The following is a 12,314-nucleotide window of genomic DNA, read 5'->3' as shown; positions in this document are numbered from 1 at the left end:
TTTCCAGTGCATATAAAAGTTATGTTTACACTATACTGTAGTCTATTAAGTGTGCAATAGCATTATGTCTAAAAAAACAATGTACATACCTTAATTAAAAAATACTTTATTGCTAAAAAATGCTAACCATCATCTGAGCCTTCAGCGAGTCATAACCTTTTTGCTGGTGGAGGGTCTTGCCTCCATGCTGATGGCTGCTGACTGATCAGGGTGGTGGTTGCTGAAGGTTGGGGTGGCTGTGGCAATTTCTTAAAATAAGACAACAATGAAGGTTGCCACAAACCTTCAATTTGTAAAAAAAGCAGTATCTGCAAAGCGTAATAAAGCGAAGCGCAATAAAACTAGGTATGCCTGTATTCTGCCTGACTTCAGACTAACACAGCTAACCACCACTATACACCTTTCTATCACCTTAGCATCAATAGTGAAGTGTGTAGTAAATCTTAAGCACTGATTTATACTTCAATTTTTTTTTTAAATTGCATACAAAACAAAGCAACATCACAACTCATCTTTTCCTTTCCCTTTTCGTGTCCTTGTGTCAAGGTATTTAGCACAATGCACAGATTCACTGGAATCTGACAGGCCACACCATAAGCACTTCTGCCATGGCATCTAATTTATCTACTATAAATATACATTAAGAAATTATTCAAAAAAAATTTTTTTTTTTTTTTTTACATTTCCCCACCTCAGGTATATTTTCTTCCACTCCTGCCAAACACATGATCACTCTAAACAAAATATTATTGGGCTTATACTAATTAAGAGTACAGAGTTCCTAAAAGCTGCTTAAATATCAACTAAGATGCACTTAAAATATTACCATTTCTGTGAAAAGAAACAAAAACAGGGTGAACATTTTTCTTAAATTCCCCTCTTATTTTTCTGTTCATTGGATATCTCCTGATTGATTGTTCAGCACTAATGACAAGTACAAGATTTGTAAATACCATATATATTTGGTACAAGCACAGATTCTCCTTTTTCCATCTAACTCCAACTTCAAGACATTAGTTATTTCCACTATAAGCAAACCAGTATAAAAGAGATAACATAAAACAAGGGATGGGAGGGTTTAAGGGATGGAGTACTTGGGCAGGGGGGTCATATTCGATCTACTGAGGTCCCTTCTGACCCTAACAGTCTATGAAATCTATGAACTATTACGCCAGAATAGCTTTCTTTTAGCATTCCTTCACTCATTCCATCCCCTCGATATATGTCAGTATTAAAAAAATAATAATAATGACCCTATTATCATAAACAAGCACCAGCCTACAGCTTAAGCATTAGTACCAGATAGGTTATTTCAGTGTTCCTAGGAAAACAGAAAAACAAAGGAACAAAAAACTCTACCAGTGGTAAATTATAAAACATTTATACTCCCTCTCCCTGCACCAAACACTCAGTTATAGATTAATTTTATCCAGAGTAAAAGCAAAACTGGACTCGGTACTAGCAGAAACTGCACAATATGAAAATATAATGGATAATGGCATTAAACAAGAAAATAGCCAATGACTAATTAGCATTAACTGTGATTAACAGCAAAATGTATAAATTGCAATGATTTTTACAGACTATTAAATCTGTTTTCACCCCCCACAAAAGATACGTTTAAAACTATCAAGTCTAGACTTTCTCACTGTATTACAGATACAGATAAACCATGCCTTTCATGGATTGGAATAGCTCAGTGATTCCTTAACCTTTTGAATCACACACCCTTTTAACGTTTTAGCACTCTGTATCCCTCTGATTCCATATTATGGATAATAAAAAGTAACCCGTGTCACTAAAAACAAACTGTAGTCTCTCCAACCACTTAAGCTAAGTACAGTCAAAAAGTCTGAGGTTGAATTGATCCAATCTTTGCAGGTTAGTCTATGCTGCGTAGATTACACTGATAAGCAAGTGAACAAACATTCAATTTTGATTCCGGAAATGCAGGCACATGCCTGCAGTGGCCTATGCCAGAAGTTGCGGGGGCACTAGAGCATGTCTCCCTCCCTGCTTTGCTGGGGCAGACAGCTTGGGTAAAGGCTACCCTGCCCATCCTGCCAAGGGGCAAGGGAGATTGCAGGGAGGTGCAAAGTATCCTGGGAAGCTGGGGGACTATGAGTTAACTTCAACCTGGGGGGGATCTGGGAAAGAAGTTCAATAAACTGATTTAACCTAGATCAGTTAAGGTTGATGCTACATCCAGGCAGGTTTACCTTAAAACTGGTTTTGGTCATTTTGAAAGCGGTTTATGTGCACTGAACTTCTGTTGTGTTATAGATTTGAACCAGTTTCCGATCACTTATACCAAATTATGTGTAATTTATGTCCCGAACCTTAAGATACAATACAAGTTTTGTTCATTTGTCTTTCTGTTCTCCATTCCTTCTATGTATTTTCTCCTTTCCTCTTCCTACCTTCCCATTCTTTCCTCTCACATACTCCCTAGAATTTCCCAAATATCTCCATGTGCAAGGATATATGTGCATTTTCAACTGAGAAATACGGTTTTAAGCAAAGTTTTAACAGAAAAACACCATCTAACTAGTGAAACAGGAGAGGAGAGAAGTGTCCTACAAACACAATTATGTTTGTGATTATCAAAGGTATACGATTTCAAGCAGGCACAAAATTCCAAAAAAGGGGAGGGGGGGAAAAAAGAGAAAAGAGTAGAACTATTTCTATTTATACCCTCAAATTACCTGTATATAAAAAGCAAGAAACATTGGTTTTCACAGTATTTGAACATTGTTATCCCTTTTAGGATTTTTTTTTAAGTGAAATACGCTTACCTGCATCTGTAAGACTGCATCTGTTTGCAAGAGTGTAGTTTTTGCCTGTGCATCAAACACAAAGGGGTATGTGCAAATTGTAACTGGAATCTCTGCTAGCTAGAACCAAAGAGAGAAAAATATTAGCATGCAGAGTTCTGAAATGGTACTTAAAGTTTCAGTTTGGTTTGAAAAGTGGCATCAAAAAATGATTCTACTTTAAACTCTTTGACATTTATGACATCAGAAGAATTCAATTTACAACTTCATAAGTTTACTTAATCAAGGGAATTTTGTAGGGTCACATTTCTGATTATACTCATGCTCATTAAAAGATATACTTAAAAGTTGTAGTCTAAAATTAAAATTCACAGGCATATATCTTAATTTCTGATTTCCTTGCACCCTTCAACAGCAACTAGATTACAACCAATCTTACCTCTGTTAATCCATGATTGATGTCCTATGACAGCATTGCACAAACGTAGCAATAATTAAGATGAAAAAGCAGCATTAGTGTCTGCATTAATTATTCCTCTTGGAAGCAGCACTTCAAATATTTAGCTACAGTATTTTTAAAGGAGTTACCAGGGAAAGCAAAAAACCCCATAATGTTTAATTGGGATTAACCCACACACTGTAGCCAAACCTATGATACTGGCTTTTAAAAATGCTGGCATTTTATACCTGCCTGCTGCATAGCTATGCAGAAACCAAGCTCTATGTATTCTCATTTGTCAAGATATTACAGAACATTAGAGCAACAACATTTTAATACAACACATTCAGACTGCATGTGCAAAAGCACAAAGACATGAAATCAGGTGTATTATGCTTCCACTATTTGTAGTTCTACTGTACTAAAATAATTAGAGAAGAAATTGTATATGAAAAGTATAATACTAGGATATAACTTATAAGTCTGTTTTTGGCTTGTTTTCCTCACCCACTGCTGAATGAGAAAGGTTCTTGTCAAGACCAGGAAATATAAACCAATTACAACAATTTAAAAAAAAGATTAAAACAATGATACATAAGTACCACCAGAATTGTCTGAATATGGAACTTGCAGAGGTTATTATAACTTTGACTATCTACCAAGGCCTTTTTTAAATTCCTTAATGGGAAAAGATAAGAACCTAACAAGGTCTCCACATAAGACAGAGAAATGCATATTCATGGAGTTTTGTGGATTCCTAACTTCTCTTCTTTTCTCTCCTAATCGTGCTTTTCACTGATGGTTTCCTTCAGGCAATATCCCAATTATTTAGAACAATTCTGGAAATTAATACTTTATTTTTAGATCCTATCTTGTTTTGTCTTACCACTGAAGGTAAGCACTGATGGGGCTCCGACTCAGATGGTAAGAGCTCAAGAAACTTACAAGCAATGTTTTCCAAGTATAGGATATACTACCTGTGGTCACAGTACATTCTTAAGTATAAGGCACACTGCCTGGGATCACAGTATATTCCATTCTCTCTGAAAGGTACTACTAGATGATCTTTTTGAGAGGACATTTTCATTTTTCCTCTGATAAAATTAAACAGCTGGAAGATTTAAATTATGAAAAACTACCCAAACTTCCAATTAAAATCTAACCACAGAATATTTCAATTGTATTTCAGCCAAGGAGAGGTGAAAATAAAGAAATGGCCATACATTGTATATTTCAAAAGTCTCTCCCCAGAATCAGCTGATTAACCAAAGCAGAACCCAGAACCAAAATACTACTTAGAACAAAGCTGATTCTGAATAATCAATTGTTTTTAAGAGAAAGTTCATTAAGTATTGGAAAAAGTTTGCCAGATCTTGCCAGGTATGTAACCCAACAGACTATTTTCAGGCAAATTACTCTGTACCACAGCCAAAGAATACTTTTGCAACAAGAATCTAGGATCACCTACATAACTGCAGGTTTTAAAAAAAGAGACAAGCCGAAGTGTCAGTTGTATTATGGATCACCTATCTATGGAAAAAAAAGAAAAGAAAAGAAGTCATGGCTCATGTAAGCCAAGGTCTACTCAGCAAATATGACGACTGTAGCAAAAAAAAAACAAAAAAAAAACCTCCCTAGAATTTTCCACTTATCTCCATGTGCAAGGATATGTGCATTTTCAACTGAGCCGTCACAAAAGTATGGCTACTTCATATGCTGAGGTTAACAGAAGTTTGATTAACAAATCTTTACAGAGCCTAAAAGCAAAAACATAGTCACCACTGAAGCATTTTCATTAACAAAGAAAAAGGATGAAAAAGTGCATCTCAAAGACGTCAATAAATTGAGGTGATAACAGCCATATAATCAAGCCCCTTTCATACTAACCATACCAGCTGTCCAACAGATCATTAGTCTCTGAGAACATTTATACATGTACCCGTCTGCTGTGATGCGCCGAAAATCCAGCACATTGGAACAGACTTCATTAATCAAGTCTGCGGAAGACACAAGCTGATACACCCGGTACTGCACTGCATGCATTTGTATAAATGGTGAAATGTGCACAGAAAATGGCGGCGGTGCACTTTTGAACTAAAATACCTTTAATATGTTTTAGTTCAAAAGTGTGTCACTGCCATTTTCTCAGCATTGATGCGCATTTTGCCAGTTATACAAATGCATGCATTGCAGCGTATGCAGGGGTACAAAAGCCCTGACAGACTTTGACCTTGCTAGGACAAAATGCAGAATTTGGAATTACAGGTTGAACAGAAAGGCATTTAAAAAAATTGAACACAAGAGAAGAGATTTACCACATTCCTTTGAATTTACAAATGCAGTATATAATACCCAACTGATCTCCTGAAAATGGCCTGCATTTTAAAGTAGGAAAAAAATAACAGTTGGACATTTGAAGAACACACACCAATGCAGTTTGAAGAAAAACACACACACACAAGCTGCATAACCAAAAGATAGACCTGGTTATCATTTCAAGTGAGATGACATCACAACTTCAGGCACTAAATGTCTGTGAAAAAGCTGTTTAAAGATAAACTTAAAAATCTTTATCAGATGGCTTGTGAATGTTGCAAATGCACGGAACAGCTGATGCCAACTAGACACATGTGCTACAACCTCTTCCTCTCCCATGTGAATGGACTATTAGGGCCTGGAACTCTATACAAAAAGAATGTGGTGTGTTCTTTAAAAAACAAACAAACAGCAAACAAACAAAAAACAAATAAACCAAAAAGTTGTATGAGAACACAAGATGGAACTGCCCAGAAGACATCAAGTAATAAACAGTTGGGGTGCGAGAAGTGGCCGGTATTTGATTCGGATTTGGCCCAATTCAGGGGACAGCGATTCGATTCGGCTGAATCTGAAAATTCAATTCCGATTCAGCCATAGACACAACTTTATATGTTTTTTCTACGCACCTCAAGGTACCAGGTGCAACTCGTGAATGCTGAGATGGTGGGGCAGATAGAGCATCCCAAAGGAACGTGTCGTCGTCCTCCCCTTCCCCCCACCCCCCATGTGCTCAGCGGTGGACCCAGAAGTGGACTGGAAGTATTTCTGGTCCACTTCTGGGTCCACTGCCAAGCACGCAGGGGATACCCCCCACACCCCCCTAGCTCGAGGATTGACTGTGGGGGAACCCCAGGTGTCCCCCCAGACCCAGGAGGCACCAGCTGCCGAGCTGGGGGGTCCCCCACATATTCTGCGGTGACCCAGAAGTGGACCGGAAGTGCTTCTGGTCCACTTCCAGATCCGCCATCAAGCATGCTGGGCACCCCCCTGTGCTCCCGTGGGACACTCCATCTGCCCCACCATCTCAGCATTCATGAGCCACCTGGTACCTTGAGGTATATAGAAAAAACATTTAAAGCTGTGTCTATGCCTGATGGTTGAATCTCTCCAAATTGAATTGGATGCTTCTGATTCGATTCAGATTCAGAGATTCAGCCACCGAATCAAGCTGAATCTTCTCCGAATCAAATCAGTGACCGAAGCTTCACACAGCCCTAATAAGCAGGGCTCCTCAATCTGAAAGTATAACTAAGAGAGATTTGTATGGTTACATTTACAATACTTTATTGCAAAAAGTTAAGTTACCTCTCCATTTTCTGTTTGATCAGCAAAAGACTGAGCTCCTTAAATCATTTAACACAATGTATTTTTTGGTCTCATATGACAAGTATTGCAACATCCTTCTTTCTGGTCAAGAAATATACAACTCCATCTTGCTCTACTCAGGATGCTGCCCCTTTCTCCACTGCAAATAAAGTATCTGCCTTCACTTGTAAGGTTCCTCAAAACTAGCTTATGCTATCCTTTATAGCACTGCATTGTGCCATATAGATATACTTTTCATGGTTTTCCCTACTAAAATTTTCATTATCTTTAATTACTCTTGTTCAACTGTGTACCCCATGATCAAAATCAACAGTGAAGCCACCATAAGCCTGTGAAGATATATCTATGAATAGAAGAAAAATAGAATACCTGCTGATCAGAGAGAAGCTGTTGTCAAATTTTAAAATAAAATAAATGGCTCTCTTACCATTCCATATGCCTGATGCTGGACCCAGTTGATATAGTCATTTCTGATGTCAATCAACTCTTCAATTTCATGAATGTAGAATTTATCATACTGTATAATTTGTCCTCTCTCATTTACCTAAATAAATTAAATTTAGCTTTAAATTAGCTATATTTTTATATCATCTTCCCATTTAAATGACTAAGATTTAAAGCCTTCAGTCACCAAAAAACTATATATTAGTATTGTCTTTGACTAAATAGTTAAAAATAAAAAATAATGTTATGCTTAGAAAATAAAAAAGGGAGGGAATACAGGAAACATCCTCTTTAAAGAGTAATTTTTAATTCAGTTGTAAGCAGTTAGTAACATGGCTGCTTTCAAGAGATTCATGTAAACAAATAAATTAGCTACATCTACCTTCTCTATGGCATATGCTAGTGCACCATTTTCTTCTTGAAAGAAACAAACTTTTACTTGCCAGAAACCCAGATTCTCCCAGTCTTGTCTGTGTAACTAGAGTGCCCAATCCGTCTTTCTTACAAGCTTAGGTTTCAGTACAGTAAGGCATCCCAGGACATCTCTCTACAAGCTCATGATCAGTGCATATGGCCTTTTAACACTGTATACTGACAAGGCATTGGGATGGTTGCCTAGATTTTTCTAAAATGTACAAGAAAGACCTCTCATAAAAGCTCACTTGCCCTGGACACAAGAACGGAAGAGATGAACACAAAAATACTGGAGGAGCTGCTATGATTTTAAAGTCTCCTCCTGTTGTCTTTTATTCCACTTACTATGCCCGAATTAAAAAGAAAAAAAATCCAACCTCTCTAATAGTGCTGTGCAGCAAAGGGAAATAACAATGAAGAGATCTTAGGGGATCTTTAAAAGAATATGCTTTTGTATTTTTCATATTGTGGAAATTAAAGCCATATTGCTTCTCTTCCACAGTATAACTTCAGTCATACTGTCACTTTGGACTTTAAGTCTCTAACCACTGAGTAATCTCTAGGACATCTGCAATATCCTGCCAAATAGCACTAGGGTAATACACAGGAAAATCAGAGTTCTTTAAAAACCATACTTCTCATTTCTAAGGTCTGCATCAAGGATAACGGTGGTGCAATATGTCAAAAAGCATGACCTGAGGATGTAAAATGTCTTCTGGACTGGACTGATTCTGGAGGTCTAGCACACTTGTTCTCAGCCACAGTGATGCAAGACATTTTCGGGGGTGCCATGACACAGGTGCTGCCACTGCTGCAAACAGGCAGAATTGCCCCACACATCTCATGAACAAGTCAGATCAGGAAGGGCTGTGGCATGAGGCACACAGTCTTACCTGCATTATAGTCATCTGTTAACTTAAAGCAGGTAGGAGTTCCCAGCTTGCTGCAGTCCTTTCTGTTCTGCCTCCCTATCCCCCACGCTCCTTCTTGAAACCGAGGTGCACAGGGCAGGCAGAATTGTCCCATGGACCTATGGGCGTTTTTACATGTGCTCCATGGGAGAGCAGATCCAAGAGCCACTCTAATTAAAAAGTTGCAGCAGGGTCTTGTATATCAGTGTCCCTACACTTCAAAATGGCAGCAGGAGCACATTAACTAAAACTTGTCAAATGAGTTTTAAAGAGTCCCCACTGCCATTCTGAAGCTCAGGGACTCTGATACATGGGACACGAAGGCTGCTGAAGCACACTAATTAACACGCTCTAGCAGACTCAATTAAATCGAATCTACTCCAAAGCACTGTAATTACAGCATGTCAGAGAAGCCGCCCCACCCTCAGGCACCCTCTGTTTCCAAGAGAAGCGTGGAGGGCTGGACCAGGCAGAACTGCAGTGAGTGGGCATTCCTGCTAGCTTATCTAGCCATGCACAAGACCCACAGGGCAACTCCACCTGGCTGCAGCATCACCCTGGTTGAGAACCACTGACGTAAACAGGGACAACACAACAGTATTTCTCAAGCAGGCTACCATCAAGTTTAAGAAGTTGTGGAGGAGTGTCCTGAATCTAAAAAGGCTGAGATGCACTGGTCTAGCAAAGAAGAACATTCTCACAAGGAATACAGCAATGTGTGGGGATCAAAGATTGCTATCCAGCAGTCAAAGGATGATTCCTGGGCACCATGCAGACATCAACCTATGAAGTATTTTAGAAGGAGGCATTTGTTGATCCACTTTTCCAGTTTTCAATAAGACCACAAAACAGAGGGATGGAACATGAGGAAAATTTTCATGTGATTTGGCAAGCTCCTGTTACAGGTGAGCAATTTCTTTCCCTTCTTTGAATACTGTCACAATCCTCAGGGAATTAATCAATAACCACCCTCTAAAGAGGAGAGAAGAACAATTAAACAATGACTGAAGAATTGCTTTTTCAGACTTAAGAACTCATTTGAAGGAGGGTGGAGAGAGGAAGGAACACTCAAATGCTTGAATGGACCTAGTAGACACCCGCCTCTCAGAAGCTTAAAGGGCTGGGGTCTGCCACCAATTAAGGTCTAATTAATTCTTCCAGGAACTTATGAATAGACAGCCATACTGCCTAGCTGACTATTCCAACGTCTGAAAACAATCTAGCTTCCTAGAAAGGTGGAAGAAGCTGAAATCACCATTCCCACATGGGCCATCTAATTTGAAAGGCTGGCTACTGATCAAGATCAAGCTCCCATCATGCTAGGTGGTGTATAACACACATCCAAATGGACACATGTACAAGACACCTCTCCACTGCTGCTCCCCCTCCTCTCCCAGATCCTTGCCACCACCTCTAGATCCACAGCAGCTTCTCAAGATTTGTCTAGGCATCTGTTTCTTTTGTATTATTATTAATATATGTAGTATGGAGCTTCCAATCAAGATTAAAGGTTCCATTATGCTAGGCTGTATAGTTAGGTTGTCAAAAGTCACCCTGTGTGTCTATACATGAGCGCAGAGGCTGCTCCAACGCACTGGAATTCCAGTGTATTGGAGCAGACTTGATTAATCAAGTCTGCTGAAGCATGGTAATTGCCCCACTCAGCCAGACCCATGCCCCAGATCTGGTCAGGCAGAGAAACTCCTATTCCCCTGCATCGGGAATGGATCTGGCTGTGCAGGAAAGTAGTTTTCCCCACCCAAACAGACCCGGGACATGCACCTGGCTAAGCATGGGAACCAAGGCTTTTTCCCCACCCAGCTAGACCAATGGCACACATCTTACCATGCAGGAATGTACCAGAGGTAAAAGATGTCCACCACAATAAAGCAGTAAAGTCAATAACCACCTTTGTCACCCTTCATGTGGCACAACAAAGGATATCCACTTTTATTTGCTCAGCATTTGTGCCACCATAAAAAATTTCATGGTGGCAAAAATCAGACATCAGACAACATCCATTTCCAGGCTAAGAAAAGAACCTGAGAAAGTGCAAAAGAGCTGGCAAAATAAGAAACTCAGAAAAACCAACTGGCTAGAACTGGCTCAGACATACCTTATGTAATATTTCCAGAACTTTGAAAGCAGTGTGTAGAAAACTGCTAAAGATTCTTCTTTCAGAAGTGGGGATTCCAATCTTGTACAATTTCAAAAGGTGGACCACAACATCCTTGTAAAGTTCCACTATCTTGAGAAACAATGGAGGCTCAAGTACAGACCACCAATTTTCTAATATGAAAAGAAAAGCACATAAATGTAATGCTTGCTACTCCAACTTCAGTTATCCTGTCCTTCTGCTAAAAGTTATTCTGTCCTTTTCCCTAAAACAAAAGTTATGTATGCCAATAGCTGAAAGTTAAAGGGAGAGGTAATTAAGGGCAGGATGGAGAAAAAGGGAATTATCATTTTCAACTCTTCCTACACAAATTTATTTCACTATATTGTACACCACATGGATTTTTTATTGAAGGTAGAAAACTGAGACATTTGACACATCATTCTGAAGAGGTTTTTATTTGGAAAAACATGGAAGCTAGCAGCAGATGTAATCCGTGTGACTGTAGCAACCTCAAAAGGGAATTAAAAAGCAGTAAGTGAAAATAAGCAGAATGAACTAGCAAGTGCACGAGTCCTAGAAAAGATGCACATTTCCCAGTATGCAACTAAAGCTGTGTATGAGGACAGATAAGAATCAGGAAAGGAGTCACAGTGCTATTCCCAGCCTATTACCATTCCCAAGGTTGCAGAATGGTGGAACTGCTGCAAATCCTTCAGTAGCAAGCTGTTCCCAGCAGATACCCTAACCTGAATGTTCCATAATTATAAAGTCATACTGCTAAATTAACACTACAAAAAATCACTTCTGATATCAACAGATCCTGTAATTCATGCAACAGTCTTACTGAAGAAAACTGGACCATTTGAGAGAACAGAAGGTACAGAAATTGAACTGATCAGAAAAAAAGTCTTAGTACGTGTCTGCACTAGACAAACTTCCTAGTAATTTCACATTGGGTCTGTCTACATGAGACATTTATTGCACAGTAGACTAATTAGCTCTGCAAGACACGTCTCATGTCTACGTGTGCAGCCCTATTAAACCATAGGTAACTAACTCTGCAGCAGGGCAGTACTTGTAAATACTGCTGCGGAGTATCCTGCTGCAGCACCACACATGTAGACTCTGACCCAGCTGGCTGGGGTACAGTGGTGCTTCAGTGCAGGGGCTACCTGCCAGCTAGTTATAGTTTCATAGTTTCTAGGGTCAGAAGGGACCTGAGCAGATCATCTAGTCCGACCCCCTGCCATGGCAGGAAGAGCACTGGGGTCAAATGACCTCAGTAAGGTGGTCATCCAACCTCCTCTTAAAAACCCCCAGGGTGGGAGCCTGCACCACCTCACTTGGAAGCTGGTTCCAGACCCTAGCCGCCCTGACTGTGAAGTAGCGCCTCCTGATGTCCAACTTAAACCTTCCCTCCGCCAGCTTGTGACCATTGTTCCTGGTCACTCCTTGCGGCGCTCGGGGGAACAGGGACTCCCCCAGCGCCTGCTGATCCCCCCTAACCAGTTTATAACAGGCCACAAGATCCCCCCTCAGCCTTCTCTTTTGAAGGCTGAACAGGTTCA

The 12,314-nt window shown here is 39.7% G+C and overlaps 1 protein-coding gene across 3 annotated transcripts in view; it reads right to left on the bottom strand.

Moving 5' to 3' along the window:
- Positions 1 to 12,314, bottom strand: part of HERC4 (HECT and RLD domain containing E3 ubiquitin protein ligase 4) — a 106,101-nt gene that overhangs the window by 26,486 nt on the left and 67,301 nt on the right. For 2 of the 3 annotated variants that reach the window (XM_019507876.1, XM_019507877.1), the window contains exons 14-17: positions 10,744 to 10,916; positions 7,286 to 7,402; positions 3,214 to 3,237; positions 2,796 to 2,894 (exon numbers count right to left, since the gene is read on the bottom strand). In XM_019507876.1, the coding sequence (XP_019363421.1) occupies positions 2,796 to 2,894; positions 3,214 to 3,237; positions 7,286 to 7,402; positions 10,744 to 10,916 (413 nt within the window). The remainder of the gene's footprint in view (positions 1 to 2,795; positions 2,895 to 3,213; positions 3,238 to 7,285; positions 7,403 to 10,743; positions 10,917 to 12,314) is intronic. The other variant, XM_019507878.1, reaches the window with a different exon arrangement.

This window comes from Gavialis gangeticus, unplaced genomic scaffold (assembly GCF_001723915.1).
Source record: "Gavialis gangeticus isolate Ggan-Ray unplaced genomic scaffold, GavGan_comp1, whole genome shotgun sequence".
Classification (NCBI taxonomy): Eukaryota; Metazoa; Chordata; order Crocodylia; family Gavialidae; genus Gavialis; species Gavialis gangeticus.
The sequence above is the reverse complement of the archived record's forward strand: the minus strand, read 5'-3'. Positions and strand labels throughout refer to the sequence as shown.